The 27,562-nt window shown below is 40.4% G+C and overlaps 1 protein-coding gene across 4 annotated transcripts in view; it reads right to left on the reverse strand.

The window, feature by feature from the left end:
* Positions 1–27,562, reverse strand: part of AFF4 (AF4/FMR2 family member 4) — an 82,767-nt gene that overhangs the window by 8,823 nt on the left and 46,382 nt on the right. For all 4 annotated transcript variants that reach the window (XM_042447953.1, XM_042447951.1, XM_042447952.1 and 1 more), the window contains 12 exons: positions 26,702–26,756; positions 25,192–25,229; positions 24,656–24,818; positions 20,879–21,805; positions 15,652–15,740; positions 14,197–14,431; positions 10,851–10,948; positions 8,232–8,295; positions 7,989–8,125; positions 7,522–7,593; positions 4,880–4,973; positions 765–808 (listed from right to left, as the gene is read on the reverse strand). In XM_042447953.1, the coding sequence (XP_042303887.1) occupies positions 765–808; positions 4,880–4,973; positions 7,522–7,593; positions 7,989–8,125; positions 8,232–8,295; positions 10,851–10,948; positions 14,197–14,431; positions 15,652–15,740; positions 20,879–21,805; positions 24,656–24,818; positions 25,192–25,229; positions 26,702–26,756 (2,016 nt within the window). The remainder of the gene's footprint in view (positions 1–764; positions 809–4,879; positions 4,974–7,521; positions 7,594–7,988; positions 8,126–8,231; positions 8,296–10,850; positions 10,949–14,196; positions 14,432–15,651; positions 15,741–20,878; positions 21,806–24,655; positions 24,819–25,191; positions 25,230–26,701; positions 26,757–27,562) is intronic.

The raw sequence follows: 27,562 nt of genomic DNA on the forward strand, positions 1-27,562 counted from the left end.
ATATAATCTTGCAAATTATATATTGGTGCTCTTAAAAATTTGTAGGACAGTAACTTGAGCAACATTGTATCAAAAACTTGGCCAATATATTAATTACTCAAGGGAAAATATAAATTCTGTAATAATAATTTTAAAAATGAACAAAATCAAACCAATCTTCAGTTCAAGTCTGAATCTTTAAAACCCAAAGAACATGGATTGATGAAGATAATGAAAGAATGTTAAGAGAATAATATAGAAGATCTCTACTTTTCTGGTGCTTCAAATCCATAATCTGATCTCTGATGTCTTAAATCATGCCCCCATGCAAAAGATATAATCATATGTTAATTACCGTATATACTCGTCTATAAGTCTAAAAACATATGCCCAAAAAATTGATCCCAAAATCCCAGGTCAATTTATTTACAGGTCAGTATGGTAAAGTGATAGCAGCTCTTTCAGATTTCCCTGTGCAGTGGGAAGAGTCCCTCTCCTGCTGTCCGGCGCTATCAGGGTGAAGGCTGAAACCAATGTTGAAACAAACACTGAAGCAAAAAGCTTCAATGAGAGTCTCTCTTGCTGTATGCAAACATACACACACTGAAGGAGCTTCCAAGTTTTGCCCTCGACTTATCCTGATTTTGGCCCTCAAATCTGCCCTTGACTTATATATGAGATCAACTTATAGGAGGGTATATATGGTAAGTGCTCACTAAGAAGAAGAAGAAGAAGAAGAAGAAGAAGAAGAAGAAGAAGAAGTCTAAGCTTAATTAAATGCTTACCTTCCCATACCAGGTGATGGGGCTTGAGAATTATTATAGGAATTCTGTTTAGAGAAACATTAATAACACATTTTACAATAAACATTGACTGAATATAAATTATAAACTGTACAATTAAAATGGGAAATACAAGGTTGTTGTTTTTAGAAAATGCAGCACTACTGACAGTTTGAACAATGATGCTACCTGAATCCATACAAAATTGAAGCAATAATTATCAGCTATGACTATTTGCAAGAATAACTGCATGATTAAGTAGTGACAATTGAATGAGAATTTCCTTGTACTTTCAAAATGTTAATATAAATATATTGCCAAGAACAACAAATTGGCCATCTGGAGTGACAAGGCATTGAGTCTACATAATTTCAATACCTTTCACGTTGGAGATCAGAAGACAAGGGACATAATGGAAAACATGTAAGTAATCAATAGGAGATAATTCACAATTATCTCCTTTGAAATAGAATACAATATGATGGCTTACATACTTTATATGGTTAAATAATTTTCACTAGTAAGTACTAGTAGATGAGAAACTGGGAAGGGATTGTTATTACACAGAATCATAGAATCGTTCAGTTGGAAGAGACCACAAGGGCCATCCAGTTCAACCCCTGCTATGCAGGAACTCTCAAAGCATCCCCGACAGATGGCCAAAAACCTCTAAGGAAGGAGACTCCACCACACTCTGAGGAAGGAGTGTGTTCCACTGTCCAACAACCCTTACTGTCAGGAAATTCCTCCTAATGTTGAGGTGGAATCTCTTTTCCTGCAGCTTTCATCCATTGTTCCGGGTCCTGTTCTCTGGAGCAGCAGAAAACAAGCTTGCTCCCTCCTCAATGTGACATCCCTTCGAGTATTTAACCAGGGCTATCATATCACCTCTTAACCTTCTCTTTCGCAGGCTAAACATCCCCAGCTCCCTAAGTTGTTCCTCATAGGGCATGGTTTCCAGACCCTTCACCATTTTAGTCACCCTCCTTTGGACACATTCCAGTTTCTCAACATCCTTTTTGAATTGTAGTGCCCAAAACTGGACACAGTATTCCAGGTGAGGCCTGACCAAAGCAGAATAGAGTGGCACTATTGCTTCCCTTGATCTAGATACTATACTTCTATTTATGCAGCCTAAAATTGCATTGGCCTTGCTAGCTGTCGTATCGCACTGTTGGCTCTTGTTCAACTTGTGGTCTACTTAGACTCCTCGATCCCTTTCACACCTAGTGCTTTATCACACTAGGGGGCAAACAGGATTTAAATGAGAATTAAACTAGAGAAAACCAGGAAATGTTGTGTGACAAACATCAGGCATTTCCTGGTTTTCTCTAGATTAACTCTCGTTTAAATCCTGTTTGCCTCCTAGTGTGATAAAGCAGCTAGTCTCGTTTAGCCAGGTTTTCCCCATCCTATACCTATGCATTTCATTTTTCCGCCCTAAGTGCAATACCTTACATTTCCCTGTGTTCAATATCATTTTGTTAGCTTTGGCCCAGCTATCCAGTTTATTCAGGTCGTTTTGAATTTTGATCCTATCCTCAGGGGTGTTAGCTATTCCTCCTAATTTGGTGTCATCTGCAAATTTGATAAGTATGCCCCCAATTCTGTGATCCAGGTCATTGATAAAGATATTGAATAACACTGGGCCCAGGACAGAGCCCTGTGGGACCCCACTGGTCACTTCTCTCCAGGCTGAAAAAGAGCCATTGTTGAGCACCCTTTGGGTTCAGCCAGTCAACCAATTACAAATCCATGTAACAGTTGCCTTGTCTAGCCCACATTTTACAAGCTTGTTTGCAAGAATGTCATGGGGAACTTTGTCAAAGGTCTTACTGAAATCAAGATATATTATATACAGTACACAGCATTCCCTTCATCTATCAAGCTGGTAATTTTATCAAAGAACGAGATAAGAGTTGTCTGGCATGACTTCTTTCTCTGAAACCCGTGTTGACTTTTTGTGATTGTGGCATTGCTTTCTAGATGTTCACAGACTCTCTTTTTAATGATCTGCTCCAGAATCTTTCCTGGTATAGATGTCAGACTAACTGGACGATAATTGTTTGGATCCTCTTTTTTCCCTTTTTGAAGACGGGAACAACCTTTGCCCTCCTTCAGTCTGCTGGGACTTCTCTTCTACAGGAGTTTTCAAATATTATTGTCAATGGCTCCGATATTACATTTGCCAGTTGTTTTAATAGCCTTGGATGTAGTTCATATGGTCCTGGAGACTTAAATTCATTTAGATTAACAAGGTATTCCTCTACTATCTCTTTACTTATTCTGTACTGAAATTCCCGTAATCTGTCCTCTGCTCCATTATCCTCAGGTTGCGCACCCTTTGCCTTTTCTGAGAAGACTGAGGCAAAGGTGTTGAGTAATTTTGCCTTTTCTCTGTTCCCTGTTAGCATTTTGCCATCTTCTCCGCACAGTGGCCCTACCATTTCATTCTTCTTCATTTTGCTGTGGACATAATCCAAAACAGCCCTTTTTATTGTTCTTAACCTCTCTAGCAAGCCTGAGTTCATTTTGCCCTTTAGCTTTTCTGACTTTACGCCTACACATGCTCGCAATTTGACTGAATTCCTTTTTTGTCATTTCCCTCTTTTTCCATTTCTATGTAAAGTCATTTCTGACTTATGGCAACCCTAAGGCAAACCTATCATGGGACTGTTCACAAGGGGTTTGCCCTTTCCTTCTTCTGAGGCTGAGACAGTGTGACTTGTCCAAGGTCACCCAGTGGGTTTCCATGTGCGAATGTAGATGTGAATCCTGGTATCAAGACATAGTCCAATGCCCAAATGCTGGCTCTCCAGGGGTGATTATTAACCCATAACTGAACTACACTGATCAGCACACTCCATTCATTTAGAGATGTTTCAAGCATTAAACAAAATTATTTATGAAACATATGGAAGTCCTGATGCAGATATTGATGTGAGATAAACAATAAATTGCTTGGCAGAGTATAATTCCATGGAAGAAAGTCTTCTTAAGTGCCAATGGGAATATCTGATCAGTACAATATTGTGACTTAGAAATTAATACCATTGTTAGCAGGGATGCGCTTGTTTAATTTATTTGTTCTTGCAGATGAGAGCAAATAATTTAAACCAAGTTCTCCTCACTGCAAGAACACCGTTGAAAACTGTGAAGTTGTTGACTTTCTCACAGGGAGAGCTTCAAAGTGCCCTCTTCCAACTGGCGTCCCCCACCACATGTGCTGGGGGGTCTCTGGAGAACCCTTGTGAGATCCTGCAGGATGCCTGTGTCATTGTGCACCCAACATAGCTGTTGATGGGTGATCCTCTTCACATGGCTGCTCACTCACTGTCTTCTCACCGCCTTTCATCATGGCTGTGCTGGTGGGCTTGGGGTGGGAGGAGGTAGCTGAGTAAGACTCATCTTTCATCGACTGTGATAACTATCAGTGGGCAATCCTCCTTCTCTCAGCTATCATCTTGCCAGCCACCATGTGGCTATGCTACTGTGGAGTGTGATGGGGTGTAGATAATGGCCAAAGGGCAGTCCTTCTAGCTGGGCTGCTTTCACAGCTGCCTCCTCCCTCTGGCTCTCTGTGGCAACTACTGGTGAGAGGACACTGCTAGCTAACAGGAATTAACCAGTGGTGATTCTCCTTAGTCATTTGTCTCCATCCCTCCTGCTGGCCACTACATGGCCATGTCAAGGGGTGACAGGTAAGTCTGGGCTGGAGGGAGTGTAGTGTATTTGAAGATGGGAGGCAGGGAAGTCCCATTGTCCCTAATGGTGTTGGGGATGCATGCATGTGTTGCCACTGGGGACAACGGAACCTGAGCATCTGTGGATTTTGGTATCCACTGGGGGAAGGACACATCCCCCATGGATACCAATTCAAGGAGCTTCATTTTCACACACATACACACTCCTTCAAATATTATTTTCATCCTTCACTTTTAGTAATTCAAAAGATAAGAAACCAGAGCAGAAAAATGTGGAATACAGGCCAGTAGAGAAGGAACTATATATACCAGACAGAAATAATAACACTTGGAGCCTCTTGTACAAAGTTAAAGATCTACAATTTCAAGGCAATTTCTTTAAAAAAAACACACACACACACTTAAACTTTTTACCTTCAAATGTTCAGTTAGTGTCTTGGAATATTTTAATGCACTCTCCTTCTTCAACTTGAAAAGTCTTAAGTATAACAGGGACTGGCATCTAAGACTATATAAAAGGAGAAAAAAACCATTGTTGCCATACAATCTTATAAATAACAGACCAAGAAATAACATCATTGTCTCTGGCAAATAGGCAAAGTGCTTCCACTGGGATCCTAAAATAGGTAAGAGTAATAGTAATCATGGTTAACTTCAATGAAGATTAAAGTAATCCTTAATCACTGTTTCACAAAATTCAGATACTGAAACTTACAAGCCAAGTAAATTTGCACTATGACCAGGACCCACAGGTGAACTTCTACTCTTGCTTCCAGTAGTCAGAAGAGTACCCCTTCCACTCTATAGCCACTCATTCCCCAAACTAGCTCTGAGGACTGGGAAACACTCTAGGGATGTACATAGCTGTGTTGGCCATTTAGCAAATTCAAACAAAAATCCACCAAACAGTGATATCTTTACTGGCCAACCGAAATGCACAATATACTTGTTGCAAGCTTTTGGTGTGGGGAGGGTATCTTTTTCAAGGGGGCTGCTCCTCCTTCTGGCCATGTAGGCAGAGGCCTACAAAGAGGCCTGTGGCCTCAAAGGAGACAGAGAGTAGTCCTTGTCAAGATGCAAATGGATTGTAAATTTCCTGGACTTTGAAAATCTCCCACATGGCCAGAAGGAGGAGGAGACAGCCTGCAAAAGATGCCCTTCCCATACCATCTTAACTAAGAACAGAAACAACAGAATGCAGGCATCTTACTAACATCTCTAATTTTTCTCCTGTTTGGTTTGTAACCTCTTGCCTGAAGATGCCAGTGGAGCTTCGAAAGCTTACAATAAGCATACTGTGCATTTTGGTTAGCCAATAAAGGTATCGCTGTTTAGTGGATTTTTGTTTGAATTCTCTAGGGATGTGTTTGACTTTTGGTGGAGCTGTAGGGACTAAGAAAACCTCTAAACTGGATTTTAAATGGATGATCAGTGTAGCTATGGTATAGCTGGTTATCTTTTGTTGTTTAAATCTTCTTTTATCGGAGGTGATAAAATTAATAATTTGGGAAGCCTTTCTGACTATAATATCATTCAGTCCAAATTAAAGGTTATGCCTGTTGGAACTAATACTCCAGCTCAGTTGTTTGTCAACTGACAATTTTGATCCAAAACACAGTGCAGAAATAATCCAGTTTTATACTGCTTTAACTGTCCTGACTCACTGCTAGGGAATCCTAGGAATTCTAGTTTATTGTGGCTCTGAGAGCAGTAGTATAATTATCTCACAAAACTACAGTTCCCAGAATTCCTTAGCATTGAGCTAGGGCAGTTATAGTGACCTCAAACTGGATTATTTCTGCAGTGTGTTTTGGACCCAAGTTTCTGTCCAGAAGCTACTAGATATTTAGACATATTAGTTTCTTGGAATATTAACTATAGATTTCAATTGAATATTAATTCTCTCAGAGCACTGTAAATATCTGTTTGTAGACCCTTACTATGGTGAGCCATACACGCTCTCTCCAACTTACTGTAAAAAAAACCCACAGCTGCCCTGCATGGCCATTATTTATTTATTTATTTATTATTTTTTTGTGGTGAGCAGATAGGATCTGAGAAGCATCTAGCTATGTCCCCATAGCCAAGCATGAAATGATTACAGCAGATCAGTGTTGATTGTCATCCTTTTGCACCTGGATATGCGGGAGTAGACAGACACTTCTCTAATACGCCTCACAGAATGCTGGGCACCGTCTGCATTGCTAGAAGAAGGTGTTTTGTTTTTTTATTTGGATAGACAGGCATCTCTTAAAAGTTACACATATTACCTTAATATACTTAAGATGACTGTTCTGCCATGGATATTTTTATGTTCTTTGAGTTATCTCATTGTATATTCCTCAGGTTTCATTTCAGAAAATTAATGCAGGCTGAGTCTCCCTTGTCTGAAATGTTTGGGACCTGTGGTAATTTGAATTTCAGAATTTTTTGGATTTTGGGGTACCTGTATTTGCATATATGCACATAATGAGTTATCTTTCAGATGAGACTCAAGTTGAGACACAAAATTCACTTTAAGTTTCATATACACCTTATGCACATAGCTTGAATGTTTTATACAATATTTTAAAATAATTTTGCATGAAACAAACTTGGTGTATATTGAACAATCAGAAAGCAAAAGTGTCACTGTCTTAGCCACCCATGAAAAAAGTTTTGGTTAAATATTTTGGATTTCGGAATTCTGGAAAAGGGAGACTCAATCTGTACTGTACTTAAGAAATTAATATGTGGATCCTCACCATGTCGTTTCTCACTCACCATGCCTCCCATGAGGTATCAGCAGTCCGAGAGTATTTGCTGTCTTGCCTTATCTAAAGGGGCTGAGTGTTCAGTAGGAACAGCTGGTGCAGCTCCAAGTGAGCTATATCTATGCTGAGCCCCTCCCAAACACTCTTGCCTTGTTGATATCTCAGGGGGAGGCATAACACTAGACTAAACAGTAAACTATGTTTCATTTTTACTGCCAACTCTTTTAAAAAAGAAGTTTATATAGGTAAATTATGCCATTAGCTATTTTATTCTTTCTTGCTAATTAAACTGTGTATATTTACCAAAGTACTGCTAGCCTTTTATCTGCAGCAGTTGCATCTGGTGCAGAGTAATTCTTCAGTTTCATAGTGTACCTGTAACAACAACAAATTAGTAAGCAACTGATTTGTCCAAACTGCCAGTTCGTATTCCTTTTCCTTTTGTGAAAAGTCTTGTGATGCCTTTTAGGTTTTGACTATATATTGTTTAAACTGAAAATCTTGCTGTTAGCCCCAAGAAAAAGTATATGGAGATCATTTCTGACCAATATGCTTTTTAAGGCATTTTTAGTAAGAGCACATTAACCAAAACATACCTCTGGAATTGACTAGTGCTTTTTAAAATATGACTGTTAAGATGACTTTAAAAAACAAACAAACTTTAAGTTACTCAAATACAAACAAGATATTACTGTAATCACGCTTCTTCTAAGAATGGGACATCAGAATGTTCTAATAACCACATTTCTTGCTTGCCCTACATCACTTACTTGATCAACTCCACAGTTTCAGAATACATAGGGAATGGGGACTTTGATTCCTGAGCATTTTTCTCCAATGCATTCCCACACTCAATGAATGACACCACAGCATCAAGGTAGTACACAGCTTTCTCAAACCTATCAGACTGGAAAAAAAAAAAACTCTTTTATATCCAACTCGAGATTAAATGGGAAGTTGACTCAATGACTCAAGTCAAGAGAAACAGCCTTGAAAGCAACATCACCCCTTACCAATGCATCAGCATTATGCTTCAACTTCTTTGCCTCTTGTAAGTAGTGATCTGCTGAATATGTTCTGAAACATAAAATGGAAACAACACTTACATTAATGCAGGGGTGAGGAATGAATACCACAAGTCCCATGCAGCCCCCTCACCCATAGTTTTTTAGTCTACCCTGAACTGTTTTAGGTTTGGACCATTATCCAGAATTTACCTGAAACAGTCCAGGGAATCAAAGAGATAGCACAATTGCCCCCAAAATCCCCCCTTGGTGTGCTTTGATTTTTTTTTTTAATTAAAAATCCAAATGAAACATAACAGGGGAATCTGCAAGGTATTGCAGGAAACCAACACATTCCCTGGCAGTTGCCACCTCTCTATTGATGAATTAAATTAAATATGCACAATTGGTATAGGACAGAATTATCTCTTAAAATAGCTGAGATGTGTTTCAGCTATGATAAAATGATGTCATACTACAGTCAGCTTTCCATATCCACAGATTCTACATCCATGGATTTAACCATCTATGGCTTCAAAATATTCCAAAAAAACCAAATTCCAAAAAGCAAAGCTAAATTTTACCATTTTATATATGAGACAACATTTTACTATGGCGGGATACAGACCGCCAATTTGGGGCGGGCTGCAACTGCCCCTTTGCGCCACGTATTGGGGCTAGGGGAGCCACAGCGGCAGCCCAAAGGCCCCAATACGGCACTTTTCGGGACCAGGGAGTCTTTGGGGCTTCATGCCCCAGGACACTCTGGGAGCCGCAGCCAGGGGAGAAAGGGGCCACTCAGCCCCTTTCCCCCTAGCATCATTCCCGTGGCAATCTAGTTGCCACAGAAACAAGGCGCCCTCTGGGAAGGAACTCCAAAACAGAGATCCTTCTGGTGCCGCTGAAAGGGCACAAGTGCCCTGCAGCGGTGCCAGTACGTGACAGCTGTGCAGTGCTGTTTGGACGCAGCGCGGCCATCATGTTAAAATGGTGGCACCCATGTAGACAGGGCACCGCCATTTTGATGTCCAGGCGACATACTAGGGTTAGGGAGTGTCTAAAAAGGACGCTCCCGGGCAACCCTAGTACGTCACCAGGACGTACTAAAAGGCCCATCTGTACAGGGTATATGCCACAGTATATAATGTGACTTAAGGAACCACAGATGAACAGGTTACTCACCTGTAACTGTAGTTCTCTGGGTGGTCATCTGTGCCATCACACAATTGGGTATTGCGCCTGCACAGAGATTCCATTTGGAAGCTGAAAAGCTGAGCAGATTGGCAGGAACCCCACCCACACCTATGTACTGGTGGCACAGTGGTTAAATGCCTGTACTGCAGCCATTCACTCGAAACCACAAGGTTGCGAGTTCAAGACCAGCAAAAGGGCCCAAGCTTGACTCAGGCTTGCATCCTTCCGAGGTCGCTAAAATGAGTACCCAGACTGTTGGGGCAAATTAGCTTACTTGCTAATTAGCTTACTTGCTGTTCACCGCTATGATCTTTGGAATAGCGGTATATAAATAAAACAAATTAATTTATTATTATTACTGATTGGAGAGGACCCATCAATTTGCTCAGCTTTTCAACTTCCAAATGGAGTCTCTGCACAATACCCAATTGTGTGAGGCACAGAGACCACGAAGAATAGAATTTGGTATCCACTTGGGGAGGGGGGGGGCAGGGAGTGCAGCCCACACCGAGTGACAACTCAGAAGAGTGATGACACCTGGTTGAGCCTTCTCCTGCTGCCACATCGTAGTAGTACGATGTGGAGGCCAGGGAGCCAGCTGGACACACACATCCCTACCTAGCTGCTGTCATGGCATCCTACTCATGAGTAGGAGAACACAGTGGCACTGAGGGACAGAGCCAGCCCCTCTCCAACTTGCTGCCGCCATGTCATCCTACTCATGAGTAGGACAACACAACAGCACTGAGGGAGAGGGCCAGCACACCGACCCCTGAAGCCCCTCCAGCCTCTACTGGGTGGCACCTAGGGCAGGGACACAACGGTTTGGAGCCAAACTCCAGCAGATATCAAGGGCCCACTGTAACATACAGTGGTACCCCGGGATACGAAATACCCAGGTTACGAAATTTCCGGGATACGAAAAAATCCCATAGGAAATAACTGTTCCGGGTTACGAATGTTTTTTCGGGTTACGAAAAAATTTTTTGGTGCTTTTCGGCGCTTTTTCGCACGAAACGCGGCTTTTCCCCATTAGCGCCTATGGGTTTTCGGCTTGCGAAGGCTTTTCGGGTTACGAAAGCGGCCGCGGAACGAATTAATTTCGTAACCCGAGGGAGCACTGTATTAGCATGTATTCAAGATAACAATTCCTCCTTAATGCCAAAAATAGTGTATTTTGATAACAATAAGAACTCTTTTCAGGGAAGGTGGGCAGATTTAGAGACCACAAAAGTTGATGAAGAGAACACTATACTGTGTTTTTCCTGGCCACTGTATCTCCCTCCAGGAGAAGAGCACACAGGTACTCAAATGTTCATATCAGAAACATTGAAGAAGAGTAAAATGGACTACACGGAGAGGTTCATATAAATGTCAGCAGAAATATGTGTCAGTGTCATAGACCAATTACTTAGTTTCCATCTTTATTCTCACCTGTCATCAAACACTAGCTTTGCTCTCCGAGACTTTGAACTATCCGCAGTTGTGGCTGAGGCAGAAGGGCAGTTTGAAGAATTATTTAAAGCCTTTTCCTTGAAAGAAAACAATTCTTGATTACTTAAAGCAACAATTCTTAGCAAACAAATGCTCACTGTGCTTGAATTCAGTTTTTGAGCTTAGGCTGTATAAATGCAACACAGATGTGTATTCATGATTCATATTGCATGATTACCACTCATACAGTTTAACCAACACAGTTGCTGCCATACTGACAACTACATATTCAAAATACAGAGCAGGGTAGATATTTAATTACAGAGCATGTGTTACAGTTACATGTACTTAGTTAATACTTAAAAGGCATCTGTTAATACTTCTAACTAAGGAGCTCTGTCAGGTTTCCACTGACAATGCTGTTCCAACCTATGCTGCAGTGCTACACAATGAGGATCAAATTACAGCCAGATGCCCAAGCAGAGGTAGAATATTGCCATTATTCAAATACACAGCACATAACCAAAGACATTTTACTTTCCAAATTCAACACAATCATTTTTTTCCATTATTTTCCCAATAGCATTCTCTAGGCACTTGTATTTTTCTCTCCCTCTGCCAATTGTAGGAGCCACCATGGTGTAGTGGTTTGAACATTGGACTATGACTCTGGAGACTAGAGTTTGAATCCACACTTGGCTATAGAAACACACTGGGAGATCTTAGGCAAGTCACATGCTCTCAGCCTCAGAGAGAGGCACTGACAAAACTCCTTCTGAACAAAACTTGCCAAGAAAACCCTGTGATAGATTTGCCTTAAGAATCGCCACAAGCTGGAAAAAATGTGAAAGTACACAACAACAACAACAACAACAACAACAACTTTCAATTCTCCTGTTTCCCTCATTTGAAAGAGACTGTAACATGAATGAAAGTGCACCACTCTAATACAGAGATGTGATTTGCCAATAACTCTGGGGTTTTATTACCTTTCTTCATCCCATGTGTGGCTCCTTTCTTAGCAGAATGGAATACAGAGTTTGTTTTCTATTCAATTTCTTGCCCTGCCCCCAAGTAATGAAATATTGCTTAAGGGCTCTCCATCTAACACAGTACTAGAGGGCTTTGCAAAACAGATAAACCATATTCCACTTTAAACTTCAGTGGTAGGTAAAGATTTCAACCCTGAAACTCAGACAACTAGAGAGATGTATTCACAGAAACGTTACAAGATTACACACATCATGAGAATTATTAAAACCCAGCAGAACTACAGGGGCATGCAAATTTTGTTGTTGCTATGTACCTTCAAGTCATTAAAAAGTGTCCAGACATGACTCAATGTAGGCTTAGACAAATGAATATCACCCCCTGCCCCCATCTATCAAAACCAACTTCTGTCATGTGTACACCCGCCCCCCAAAAGGCACTGCTCTGGCTAACTCTACTTGGATCATAAAAATCCAAGATTCTGAGAAGCTGAAGCTACATTTCTTAAATAGTCAGTTACTTGTTTACTTCCTAAGATCCTCCCACTTGTCCTAGTTTCTACACAGTTTTGCCTCAGGCATAAATAACTTTTATTTCTTCCTTTCCAATTCACTTCCCAGTAATACTTTCCGATTAATGAAAAACTGCCCACTGATGAACAAATACTTCTGCAATTCAGAGTAACTATTTCTATCTTTGACCTCACAGAGTTACTACAGTCTAACACAATTGTGTTGTCCACTTTAACTTATATTCATGTTTGCAAAAATTCCCTTAGTCTTGATTTCAATAATATAATTTTAATTTATTAACTGCAATAATCTGTGGAATCATATACTCCCATAATTCAATTAAGCAGGAAAACTCAATGCTGTTAACTTGTTGATGTTGTGCGCCTTCAAGTAGTTTCCAACTTATGGCGAACCTGTAACAGGTGTTTTTTATTTTTGCAAGATTTGTTCAGAGGGTGTTTACTTTTGCCTTCCTCTGAGGCTGAGAGAGTGTGACTTGCCCAAGATCACCCCAGTGGGTTTGCGTGGTAGAGAGGGAATTTGAACCCCAGTCTCCAGAGTCACAGTCCAATGCTCAGACCACTACATCACACTGGCTCTCAACTTACAGCCTTATTTTTAAAAATTCATCACATGAGTGAGGCCACAACTACTGGCTTAAACCCCAGCACTATACATTTCAGATTGCCTCATCTTTTGACATCTGTGTGTTTAACATAACCCCAGGGACAAGGCCTTTGCATGTACAGTAGCATCAATGGATTTGGAACCCTAATGGTACTGGGCTCCACAATGCATGGGTGTATTTGTGTGTACAGCTATACAGACAAATTCTTTCTTCCTGAAGACAAGTGTGATGTATTCACAGACAATAAGGGGTGTAGGGCAAACTGATATATATAACAGGTCTGAAATTAATTAGTGTGGTCCAGCTTTCACACTTTACTCAACAAATCGGCATTTTTTAAAAGGCTTATATGTGTGGCTTCATAAAAATGACAAAAAAGGACTAAAAATTACAAGGACTGGAGTGAGCCTCTTTTCTGCTTCTGCATAGCCTACAATATGAACCAATGGATTCAGATTACAAGAAAAGAATTTCCACCTAAACATTAGGGGAAACTCCTTTACTATAAAAGCTGATCCACCATGGAATAGGCTGCTTCAGAAGGTGGTGAACTTCCTTTCCTTATAGGTCTTTAAACAGATGTTGTTCTAGTTATATATCCCTGCATGACAGGGGGTTGGACTTTGCAGTCCCTTCCAATTCTGATTCTAAGGAAAAATCATTACCATATATAATCGACTGTAACTCAAGAAAATTATGCTCAAGAACTGACCCTAAAATCCTGGGTCAACTTATATATGAGTCAATATGGTAATGCTGCTTACAAAGGTCCTGAAAGAAGTATCACACCACTCTACCAGCCTCAGCAGTGATTTCTGACAGAGCTGCCGAGGCAGTGTGCATGTACGTATAAAAGAGGCAAGTTCCTTTACGATGGGATGGTAAAAGCTTCTCTCCCATCCTCCTCCCCCTCTCTCTGCACCTCTGCCTACAGAACATCCCACTTTCCCTCACTTCCCTTCCCTTCTCAATGGAGTGGTAAAAGCTTCTCCTTCAGCACCAGGGAAGTGGTGTTAGGTGGTTGGGAGAGATCCAAAGACAGAGAAGGTGGGAGAGAAGTGATGTTTTCCTTTATATCCTTTGTTACTGCCCCTAAGTTCTACCTTTGACTTATCTATGGGTCATATCAAAATCCATGATTTTGGCCTAAAACCTTCCCTCAACTTATACATGAGGCTGACTTGTACACAAGTATATATGGTAGGTACACCCTTACCTTTGCTTCCTTGGTATTACTCGGGGCCTTCCCTTCAGTCTTCTTTTGTTTAGATGAGCTACCTTTACTGCTGTTGCTCTCCTTATTACTGTTACTGCTTGATTTCAAAGAAGAAGACTGACTGATTGTTCTCTTACGAGACCCATGCTCTTGCTTTAAATCTTTTTGGATTACTGGTGTGGTGGCTGGAGATGGGAGATGTTCCTTCTCTTTAACAGCACTTTGCTTTGATGACCTGCCCCCAAAAACAAAAATAATTCCAGTCAGATTTATATATGACAGTTTTTCATTCTTCTGTTTCACCAGCTGCTAAAAAGTCACTTCATTTTAGCAAATTGTATTTCCATTTGAAAAGGCTTTGCTCACATAACACTTGAAAAATCACTATGTCATGAAGATTGAACAAAAGGTTGCTATTGTAAAACCACAACATTAACCCTGCTAATGCAAAGCAAAGTCACTTGCCTTCTTCCCATTTTGCACTCCCACCCCATCCACTCACCCCCAGCATTTAAGGATGGCTCCCTAAATCTCAGGGAAAGTTTCTGGAGTCATAAAAAATGCGGAGGGAGCACACATCACCTCCTGCAAGATTTCATTTCCTTCTGGACCCACATTATAGCTAGCCAGTGTTTAGTGAACTGAAGAGGACACCTCCTTCAGATTTTTCTTTGCCAAAAGACCGTTCTGCTACATCTCTAGGATAGTCAACTGATTGGCTTAGAGCCGAACCTAACCTTGGACCAACCCTCTCTTTTCATAGGAACCCCCTCAAATATATTTAAAATGTGGCTACAGTTTTACTTTTAAATGAGGTCTAGTCAGAATCTCTGATTTTTTGGAGGGAATCATGTGCACATTTCAGACTTTGACAATACGTTGTGCATGCCATCACAGAATGACTGCTGAGGAAACATTCATAAAATAGGTATCAGTCATATAATACCAAATATAGAAGCCAAACTTGTAAATCTAAAAGATGAATGATTAGTCCAAGAAACTGAGTATAAGGTAGAAGCAGAGTCTAAACCCCCAAACCAAACACAAGCAGGTGTCAGGTATCACTTCCATGAACCAAAGATGCAAACATTCTCACACATTTCGGCTGTTTTTTCCATCAGTTACTTCAACAGAATCAAAACATTTCCATTTAATTCTTCTAATGTTAAAAATACAGTGGTACAGCCTGGCATGGCAGCTTGTATGAGACATTTTGTTTCTATTCTCCCCTTCCAAGGAGTCCCACACCAACCCCCAAATTAGAAACTTTAAAAAAGTCTGTCAAGTCTGTAGTGGCGGGCGGGGGGAGAGGGGCGGGTGAAGGAGATGAAACATTAAAATTTAGTTTTCACATGGACTTGTGCTTGAAAGGCATGCATGTTAATTACTCCGTGTCCCTTGACAAATCCACGCTGCCACACTTTTCCAGTCTTAGAAATCACAGAAGGCACTCACTCTCTATTACTGGAAGTTTTGTGTACTGAAGAAGGCTTTTCTTCTAGTTTTGTTTTCTTGCTTTCAGTGCCTCGGCTTTCTTCTGCATTCTAAAAGAAAGCAATCATAAAATAACCATTAGAACAATTTCTGATTATTCTATAATGGCAGTAGTGACATTTTGTAGACTATCACAAAGATACTAAAAACTGTTTGCAGCATGAAGATCGTGTAGTAAGTAATAAAAACAATTCCTTCGTCAGCAGGATGGTAACAGGAGGCATAAGTATATTGTTGAAATAGTGTGGCTTAAATTTTTAATGAATGCAAAAACACAACTGCTCCGTTTACTCCCACTCTACTCAATTGTCAAAACAGCAACTGGTCTTGTCATGCCAACATGAAAGCCTTGGTAAATGGTGTCACTAACACAGATGGGGATTTTTTTACTATACTATACTACCTAATGAGCACTGCAAAACACACAAACACATTCTGTGTTTTTGTGTTGCTACCTGATTGTGGAATATGCTCCCCTTGGAAATGCAGTTAGGGTCCATTTCATTGCTTTTAAGACTGTGTAAGTTCAAATTTCAATTTTGCCTTTTAAACCTGTTTTATGACTGTGAGTACTTTGTTGGTTTACAATGTTTCTGGTTGTCTATTATTAATTGTTTTGAACATGTTTTTAGAAGGTGAGATATGAATGTAATAATAAATTGCAAACATTCACCTTATAAAGCATGTGTTAACCTTCTGATAACCATAGAAACAGTTAAAGGCAGCATAATGTTATTCTTCTATGTTTGTTAGTTTGGTACAAATACAGTGAACATCAGATGAAGGAACAGGTATGCCATGTAATAAAGATGAAATTAAGATCCATGGATACTGCTAAGAACATTTGATGTGAAGTTTGGCATGCAACTTTAGAAGAGGTGTCAGCTGTGTGACAGTGTAATGTGTATGTATGCACATGCACTGTATATAGTAATGGCTCAGATTACAGTCCTTCATGCTTACAGCTTTCACAAATTTACCCTAGATGAAGAGAATGGAAGGTGTATCTACTGTCCCCATTGTTGACATTATATACTCCACTGGCCCAGTCCCTTTCCCAACACCCAGGCATTCATCATACTAACTACAAAGAAGACCTATGTGTATACAAGTAAGAAGCAAGATTTCCAAACAGATATAAGCCTGCATGTATACAGCTGTATGTGCACAGGCTCTTCTTCTACAGGTGCCAGTGAATTGACAATTCTGTATTATGAATACAATGTGCTGTAATCTCAAAGGTTCTAATCTTTCCTTAGAAAGAAGCTCACTAGCTAGTCTCAAACTCAGCCTCAAAACTCTCACCTGCAGTAGAGGAACAATAATATTGACAAAAATAAACCAAACTAATGAAAGGCTGTAACAGACAGGCCTGATAAAGTGGGCCGTGGCCACTCCAGCACAAGTTGGCCTGATCCCAGTCTGGGCTGCCACTGCCAAGGTTTTGAACCGGGTTGGCAAAAGGAGCAGTATTTTACCACTCCTTTTCGGCCCGGTTCTTTGTAAAAGAAGTGGCCACGGCATGGTTTTCAGCGGTGCATAATCTAAACACTATAGAAATTGGTTTATTTGGCCCATCTGTTTCTGGTCAGAGTGACTTTTTCAGTTTAAAATATGAACTGTATGTAAAATTAAAAGGTGGAAAAACAACTATCTAATTTTGTGTGTTCATTAATTTAGACAAAGACTCAGCTTCTGGTCTGGTTCAGACCACCATGTCTTGGCTTTATAAACTGAGATACAAATAAACCTTTCGCAAGCACATATATGCAGTCCCTTTGCTGCATGAGCAATCAAACTAGGAAGCTTCTGATCAGCTAAAATCTTCTGATTTTATTCAGCCCCGGAAACTCTGGTTATCAGCTTCTGCACAAGCCAGAATGTTCAAGGAATGTTTGACAGACAGGCAAATTATAGCTAAATCAAGACACACAAACAAACTTTACTGGATAGCCAAGGGACATCAATTCAGACAAAACAAACATCAAATCACAAAAAATGCAGCAAAAAGACAACAGACAAAATAGAGTATTTGACTGACATCAGCTCATTTTACATCACAGATAAAAAGCCAGAAACCTAAACATCCCTTCCATTTCCTCCTCTCTTTCATCATTCTGAGATACGTTGGCAATCTATCATATGGAATTCAGCTAATTCCTTTTTAATAGACTAAACTGTCACCAGAAAATGACTGAAATCAAGTAAGATCCTGCAGGTCTGACTATAGCAAAAAGACAAATATATCTCTGTCCACCATTACCCTGACCATCACTATCATCACCACTATGCCATAAAGTTCTGCCTTGGGCTATTGTATGAACACCACCACAGTGCTATGTGTTCCATGGTTCTAGCAGCTAGCTGTCCGCAATAACACCAGCATACCACAGAATTTCTGGTGTGATGGTTTTTTGTGGGTTTTACGGGCTATGTGGCCATAGAATCATAGAATCGTAGAGTTGGAAGAGACCACTAGGGCCATCCAGTCCAACCCCCTGCCATGCAGGAAATCCAAATCAGAGCATCCCTGACAGATGGCCATCCAGCCTCTGTTTAAAGACCTCCAAGGAAGGAGACTCTATCACCTTCCGAGGAAGTGCATTCCACTGTCGAACAGCCCTTACTGTCAGGAAGTTCCTCCTAATGTTCAGGTGGAATCTCTTTTCCTGTAGCTTGCATCCATTGTTCCGGGTCCTATTCTCTGGAGCAGCAGAAAACAAGCTTGCTCCCTCCTCAATATGACATCCTTTCAAATATTTAAGCAGGGCTATCATATCACCTCTTAACCTTCTTTTCTCCAGGCTAAACATCCCCAGCTCCCTAAGTCGTTCCTCATAGGGCATGGTTTCCAGACCCTTCACCATTTTTGTCGCCCTCCTTTGGACACGTTCCAGTTTCTCAATGTCCTTTCTGAATTGTGGCGCCCAGAACTGGACACAATATTCTAGGTGGGGCCTGACCAAAGCAGAATACAGTGGCACTATTACTTCTCTTGATCTAGACACTATACTTCTATTGATGCAGCCTAAAATAGCATTGGCCTTTTTAGCTGCCGCATCACACTGTTCACTCATGTTCAACTTGTGGTCTACTTGGACTCCTAGATCCCTTTCACACGTACAGTGGTACCCCGGGATACGAATGCGCCGGGTTACGAATTTTTCGGGATACGAAAAAATCCCATAGGGATTTATTGCTTCGGCTTACGAAGGTTTCTTCGGGTTACGAAAAAACCGCGGCGCTATTTTCCGCCACCGGAGGGCAGCAGAGAGCTATTTTTCCATTAGCGCCTATGGGAATTCGGCTTACGAAGGTATTTCGGGTTACGAAATTAACCGCGGAACGAATTAATTTCGTAACCCGGGGTACCACTGTAGTTTCATTCAGCCAGGTGTCACCCATCCTATATCTGTGCATTTTATTTTTCCGCCCTAAGTGCAATACCTTACATTTCTCTGTGTTGAATTTCATTTTGTTAGCTTTGGCCCAGCTTTCTAGTCTATTCAGGTCTTCCGTGAAGATGCCTGCCACAGATGCTGGCGAAACGTCAGGAAGAAACTCTTCTAGAATATGGCCACACAGCCCGAAAAACCCACAAAAAAACTATGGATGCTGGCCATGAAAGCCTTTGACTTCACTCTGGTATGATGGTTTACATGACACACTGCAACATGGGGCAAAAGGCTAATTCATGGAAGCCATTATATCACAGAATCAGTGCTGGAAGAGACCACAAGGGCCATCAAATTCAGCTGTTATGGAAACGGGTTTTCATAAATAGGTATCATGTTGTTGCTAGTAGCTTGCACTTCACTGCTGGCTACTCAGAAATAGTGAAGGAGTGCAAAATTTGTGGATCCTTGATTCACATCATGTATATTGCTTTAAACACTGAAGAGAACTTATGAATGCTAAGTACTATTTACTAAAGGAATGATCATGACTATAATCCCTGAGAAGACTCTGAAAGTAACTGGTGAGACAACCAATTCAGCTCAAACCTGCCATGCTCAGATAGCTTTTTACAAAGGGCTACAAACAACACTTAGTTCACTGTTAGAATTCATAGAGAGGAGCATGGTGTGTGCTCTTGCAAATATTTTTATGTTGATAAAGGCAAATATTTGCTCCACTTCTGCAATTACAAGCAAAAAGGACTAAATGCATTTAACCATTACTGGAGGAGAAAGTCTAGTTAAAACAATAATTGCTCCAATGGCTCCATTATGCTTAGCTGTTTCTCAATCTTTATTATGCTGGTTTTGCAATTTTGAGTCACATTGGCTCCTCAAACAGCCATCAAGACAAGAAAAGTAAATGTTTGCTCTGTGTTTATCACTAATTTAGTACAGCATTGGACATACACAAATCTACCCTCAACTAATAAATTTGGCAAGAACTTAATTCAGCCATGCAGTTAAAATCTCTTACCTCAGGATGTCACAACATTCAAAAAGAATCACCAGAGAAACTGTCACTCTAAGCTGATAACTGGAATAAGGTAATTTTTGCAATACATAAGTTAAAAGTTGAACAAAATGGCCTTTGGGAAGATATTTCAATTCCTGTAAACAGGGTCTGCACAATACCATTAAAAATGCAATGTTTATAATGCAAAGGACTCATAAAAACACCCATGCCCATTTTCTTACCAACAGAGTACTATGTACAATTAATGTATTTTTAGCATTCTAGAAACAAAAGGTGTTGTTTGTCAACAATCACTACAGTATCTTCTGAACTGACTGAACTCCACTTTAGAAGACACAAAGATGCCTTGTTCATCAGTTTAATAGTCAAATCAATACCAATACATGTTTTTGTCAGGCTACTGACTGAACTACAATTGGTAACATTTATCATGAAGAACTTTCCACTGCCTCCAGAGTATGTAGTAATAAAAACTCAAAATCATCTAGCAAATTAGAATGAGGAGCAATATCTTCTTACCTCTGTGAAGTTGAACTCTTCTTACCTCCCTTATTTTACATGCTCTTCACCTCATCAAAGTAATGTACCAACTAAGTGCACACATAACTTGCTAAAATTAAGAGTGCTAGTTTAGCTGTCAACTTTTTCAACAGAGTTGGTTAATTCTTAGTACATTGAAAAGCCCCCTGGTTTAAAGACTATTTCAAGGATCCTCCATTTTGATAAGAAAAAAAAATCTGAGACTAAAACTAACCTGACATAATTTATGTTTTCTCTTGCCCTTGTTGGAGCTTTTGTCAGCAGAAGATGTTTTCTGGGGCTCCCTTGGATGCTTCTCAGACACATTTTTCCTGTCAACCTTTGAAGGATCTGTGTCTTTGTAAGGCTTCCCTGGTATTCTGGTTAACAGGCTCAAGTCAATCTTCACAATGAGGGGATACCTTTCATCAGGATCACTGAGTGGTGACAGGAGTTCCTTCTCTTCCATAGGAGAGAACATTCTTTGTCGTAAAAAACTGTCATCCTCCTCCATGGAGGGTTTAACAGGAGTCCTATTGCTCTCAGAATATTTGGGGGTTTGTGATGATGGTGGAAGGCTCTCATTCTCATCAGAATCAGAGGATGAGGTATCTGTCTCTATGAATTCTTTAGATTTTTGGGTGGATTTACTTGCAACTTTGCATTTCTTTTTCTCTGTTGTAGGACGAGGCGAAGATTTGGTCTCCTTCTTTATATTCGGTTTTCTGGAGCCTTTTGTGGCAGCCTTGTGCCTATTAGAGGGTATACTTGTTGCCATGTCCAGCGGGGTTTCGCTTTCTATTTTCAATCCCCCTCTGGGCTCTTCCACAGATAGTTTCTCTGTCTTTTTGGGTTGCTTTTTACCTACAGTCCTCCTCTGGGACATGCTATCACTCTGAGCAGGTGACTTTTGCCTGCCACGATTGCTCTCTGAACCCTTCTGGCTGGTTTTTGAATCTCTCCCAGGAGTGGAGGAAATAGAATCTTTAGATCCACTTTGATCGGCATACCCACCCCCAGCACTTGAGTCTCTACCCTCTTTTTTGTAGCCTTGTGTTGATGGGATGTTACTGTCCACAGAGGAAGCCGGTGACACTTTGTGTGGATTCACTTTATTCAGCCAGTTGTCAAGCTGCCACTTGTTTGTTGGAGGTGGTTCAGGCTAAAGAAAAGAAAAGTCTAAAATGAAAAAATCTCCACATTTCTTTCATCTTCCCAGCAGCCAATAAGCTGCACCAAAGAATTCAAGCTTGAAAAAACCTTTTCTTTGGACTACAACTCACTAAATCCCATAGTCTGTGTAAGTACATGGGAAGCTATCATCCAAAACAGTAACTTTATCTACCTTTGCAAATAATAAAAACCTTTTATTATGGCTTTTCAGGTTTGGGGTGATGGCAATGTTCCTCACTTCTCCACTACTAAGAAAGCACAAAAGCAATGCCAATTTCAAAGTGTGCACCCTCTCTTATTTAGACATTACAAAAAAGGGAAGGAAGGCCTGCCAAAATGTGTGATATCTTCTTGACCAAAGACCTGTCCCATAGCCCCTAGCAAGAAGATCAGGGTCGAATTATCTGATTTGACTTAATAATTAGCAAATAAATAAGTGAGACCTGAAACAGTAGCCTTGCTGTGCTGCTCACATTTGGTCACCCACTTGCCCTGAATATGAACAAATTATGTGAAGTACAGGTGGTATGTTCTGGAAGGTGAGTAAGGCAAAAAGGTATTGTTCTTCCTTCCCTTATTCCTTAAAATATTCCTGCATAGAAAAATAAAGAGGAGGACATTTTATAGGTACATATCTCTCAATTCTAATCGTCCCTCCAGAATACTTATATTATAAATTGCTAGGGGCTTAAAGAGGATTAATCTCACCTGCCTCAACATGCCACTCAACCATAACCTAAAATTGCAGTGATGGCTGATTCACAGTCTCTATACTTCTTATCACTTCAGATCCTCTTCCCTCCTCACTGAGAGTTGAAATAAAAGGATGCCCACAGATGGCAATCCAAGATTCTAGCAGAGCTATAGACTGGTGAGCAATACTCAGCTCACTCCACTCACTGAAAAGGAAGCATTCAACATTCATCATCATCATCATCATCATCATCATCATCATCATCATCATCATCATCATCCCGCCTCTCTACAAAATGCAATCGGGGTGGTATCATCATATACCTGGCATTCATCTGCTCCCTTTGCTGGAACGGGGTGACCTCGAAACCATAGTACATGCGTTGATAACCTCAAGACTTGATTTTTGCAATGCGCTCTACATGGGGCTATCCTTGTGTCTAGTCTGGAAAATCCAGTTGGTACAGAATATGGCAGCCAGGTTGGTCACAAGAACAGCAAGGATATAACACCAATATTGAAGTCACTCCACTGGCTGCCTATTAGCTTCCGGGCACAGTACAAGGTGTTGGTTATCATCTTTAAAACCCTACATGACATGGACCCAACCTATCTAAGGGATCGCCTGCTTCTATACAATCCGCCCCATACACTCAGGTCCTCTGGGAAGAATTTACTACAACCCTTAAAGACCAGATTGATGGTGACCTCCCAGAGGACATTTTCTGCAGCCACTCCCAACTTATGGAATGGCCTGCCGGACAAGATCCATCAAATTACCAATCTAGAGAGCTTCAAAAACGCCATTAAGACAGATCTCTTCCAGCAGGCCTTCCTGGAATAAAATACTCAACCATGAATAAGACTTCCCATCTATCCAACTCTGCCCATGGTTATTATTTGGATTATTTGGATTTTAGCATGTTAGTTTTAATTTTATACTGTTTAATCTTGTTTTAAAGGGGAGTTACTATGTATATATGAATGTATTTTAGCTTGCTGTACACCGCTTTGATTGCCTGGCAAAACGCGGGATACAAATAAAATTTTTATTTATTATTATTATTATCATGTTCCTGGGGATTCTGCAATAAGATATGGTTTCTTTCAATATTCAACCAATATTCAACTCTTTCAAAGTTCAACCAAGTTTTGTATATTCACAGGGCTTTATCTCTGAACAGCAATTTTGCTTTCAAACTGGTTGTCAACTGACAATAATGCTTGCTATCAGAAGGAATGGTGTTACAGTGGACCCTTCCCTTACGTGGGGATCTGTTCCAGATCCCCCCCCCCCCCCGTAAGAGAAATTCCATGTACACTTGCTCCCCATTGTAAACAATGGAGCGCATGCTTACAGCATGGCGTATGTGCCATTTGTTTACTTGTTGCACGGCTTCAGCATAAGCTTGAAGTTGCATATAGTGCACCTGCGTATGGGATGGGCACACTGTATATCTTGTGATTGCCTGACCAGAGTTTGGCTTTCGTTAAATTAGAGGATACTTTCTGTTAGATGTTACAAATTACAAACCAAAGAGTCAGACATCAAGACAGACTAATAAACATATGTGATCTAATACAGCTTAGGTCCAGACGATCTCCCATAAGAATTTGCCAGAACTTTAAGATCTACAGAGGAAGGCTTTCTCTCTTGAAAGAGAAAGGCTCGCTTGGTCAGAACACAAGAGAGAGCCTTCTCAGTAACTTCTTCCATGCTCTGGAACTAACTTCCATGAAAAGCTTGGCTGGGCCCCTCCTTGCTTTCCTTTTGCCAGCAGGCAAATACATTTTTCAAGCAGACTTTTAATGGATAAGTAGGGAAGCTTCTTGCTGTGTGTTTTTAATTAACTTTTGTATGTTTTTAAAATGATTTTATATCTTATAATGTGGAGGATTTTAATCTTTTTTTTTTTTTTTTTTAAACCCTAATATTTTTAACTGATCCTTTTTGGAAGCTGTCATTGGTCCTTTGGGGGAAAGGTCACATATAAATGAAGTAAATAAATAAACAGAGCTGGCATTTGTAACATCTGCATACCCTCACTTCCTCATGTCACTGCTGCACTACTACCACATATGACTATGAAGATCATAGGGCCTACAATAATCACTTACAGTATAAGGGGGGGAGGGGAGACCTTACCTCAGGAGATGCACTCTGTGATGGTTCATTGGCTTCACTGTCACTAGAACTACTTTCACTTTCTGAGTCAGAACCAGAACTGCTCTCAGATCCACTATGACTGCTGGAGTCATCCCTAGAGTTGTCTGCCCCTTCACTTGTATGCTGGGATGGTTCGGAAGCACTGGGGGAATGAAAAGGTGAACAAAGAGCAAAAGTAGTTAAGATAATTTCAAATCATTATCCATATGCTGAAGAGTAAACAATTTAACAATGACCAAGACAAAATTAAATGACCTCTCCACCCTGTTGAAGAACATAGGATGCTGCCTTATAAAACCCAGTCCATCCAGCCCAGTATTGTCAACACTGACTGGCAGTGTTTCAGGCTGGACGTTGTTCCCAGCATGACATGGAAATGCTGGGATCAAACCTGCAACATCATGCATGCAAAGCATGAGCTGTAAGGACCCTTCCCTCTTAACTTAAAACATTCCTTATGTTCAAGATCTAAACTGTACACTGTAATATAACATCAGGCATCAAGGTATACCTACCTTCCAGGTGTACTTCTTGGAACTGTCTTATCAGAGTCCTGTAATTGAAAGAAAAGACTCAAATCAGCATTTTGGCATTCTTGTACCAATGAAAATACACTGATTACATATGTTAGAGTAATAGACAACTGTATTTAATCGACACAAATCTTATTGATCAACAAAAATTAAAATTAAGACATATTTGCTTAACTTGCCAAAGTTTACCAGGGAGTAATATTAAACATCAATGTGAGATCAATCAGCAGTCCGAGGAGGGACAGACTACTTCAACAGTCCTTTGACAAAATGTGTATACCAGCTAACATGTCTTTTATATGAAAATAAATTATTGCTTCCCTACGCTCTCAAACAAACTCACTATTCTTCCAATGCTTCTCAAGAGTACTTTCAGCAAGTGTTTGAAGCAGGTGAGTACAATCAGAAATGCTTGTTTATAAACTTAGAAGTCTTGAAGGACAGTGTTCTCGAAACTGTGCACCATTAATGCTGGCTTTAGATGTCCTGCTCTTTCTCACCACTCCCCCAACCAGCTTTTAAAGTGACAGAGATGACAGAGACAGGGTCCTTTTTGTATTGCCATTCCATCTTTCAATCCTCTTTCAAGAGACATTAATCTGACATTTTTCCCTTCTCTTTACAGGACCAGGTTAAATTCTGTTTATGTCCTGGCCTTTTCATTCTATTTTAACACAATTGCTGCTGCAATTTGCTTAAATATACAAATAAGTTCATAGTTTTGAAGTAGCACTTGGATACAAAGCTGCATGTGGATGCATGGGAAAACTTCCAATTTCACATTCAGCCATTTCAGACTACACAATCATAGCAGTGATTCCACTGTCATGGCCACACTCAATAGGATCCTGGCATTTGCAGCCTAGGAATGATAGTTTAGAATATTTTGTCAGAGAGCTTCTCTAGTGGCTCACCAAAATACAAATCACTGGATTCCTTAGGATACAGCCATGTCAGTTGAAGGGGAATCATAGTGCTACACCTGTGTCATGTGAAAGGGTCCCTTGCGTGACAACTGTGCCCTTGCCTAAATAATTTGGACCTGGCCATTCATGTTCTTCTTCACCATGAAGAACAACTCGTCTTTACACCTGAAAGTCAAAATATTTCAATAAATGTGTTCCTCTACGTAAACCTGCTTTGTACTTTTATTTCAATTCTGCTGCTATCTGAGCAGACCTTTTCAGTCAGAATGCTCAGGATTCAGAGTGGCTTCCTGAGGAAAGCATGCTTGGCTTTCAGTGCTGTCTATTTTTAACGGGGAAGTGAAGATGTCATTATTTTGGTAGGCTTTTCTATTATACCAATTTCAGTGTAAACTGAGTTTCTATTAACCCCACCCACCCCCCAAAAACAGTTAAATTACAATTGTATATCTATTTTGGTTCCTGTCTATCTAAATTTGTACCCTGCATTCTACTGCTTAGGTTATACTATTTCCCCTCTTGGCAGAAAGACAATATAGTAACAGCCAATAAAAAAACATAATAACCTGTTCACCATCACTGTCTTCACTGCTGCTGAGCTTCAAGTCATTTATCAGAACACTAGAAAAGAAAGAAACTTAACAGTTTTAAACAATTTTTTCAACAGAAAGGCATAAGAACTTAAATAAATCTATAATGATGTCATTAATTTACTGACATTTTCATAATGGAATGATATTCTATTGCACAAGCCATGTTGAAAAGTGCTTGAACTATTACAAGAGAGGCAGAGGAAAATAAGATACTTAACAGTCTGACCTCTTGGCATTCTGTAAAAGACAGAACGTTGAGTGGACAAAATACAAGGGCACTTATAGTGTGTTGTTGTTGTGTGCCTTCATGTCATTTCCAACTTTAAATTTATAAGCTGGCTGGCGAGTTGTTGATGTTGTAGCCCTAACAACTAACTTTGCCAGGCTCTGAGAGAAAGAGCATAATACAGGCTGAATAAAGGAATAGTAGGACAAACAGAATCCTGTGCCTATCTACAAACTGAGGAACCCCATCGGCACTAACATAATGCTGCTATAACATATCATTATCCTGAAAATTCATTAAATGCATAGGCCCATACATTACAGTAAACAGTAGGTGAACACACTAGAAGCAAAACTCAGCCTAAGCTCATAACCATCAAGACTGAGAGCTACCACAGAGGCTCCTCCCTCCCTAACTGTCATCGTTCGGCCTCTGAGGGAGAGAGAAGGCTGGCCCAGTACCATCAGGGGCTAGCCTGAAGACAGAGGCTCCTCCCTCCCTAACTGTCATCGTTCGGCCTCTGGGGGAGAGAGAAGGCTGGCCCAGTACCATCAGGGGCTGGCCTGAAGACAGAGGCTCCTCCCTCCCTAACTGTCATCGTTCGGCCT

The sequence above is a fragment of the Sceloporus undulatus genome, chromosome 2 (genome assembly GCF_019175285.1).
Source record: "Sceloporus undulatus isolate JIND9_A2432 ecotype Alabama chromosome 2, SceUnd_v1.1, whole genome shotgun sequence".
Classification (NCBI taxonomy): domain Eukaryota; kingdom Metazoa; phylum Chordata; class Lepidosauria; order Squamata; family Phrynosomatidae; genus Sceloporus; species Sceloporus undulatus.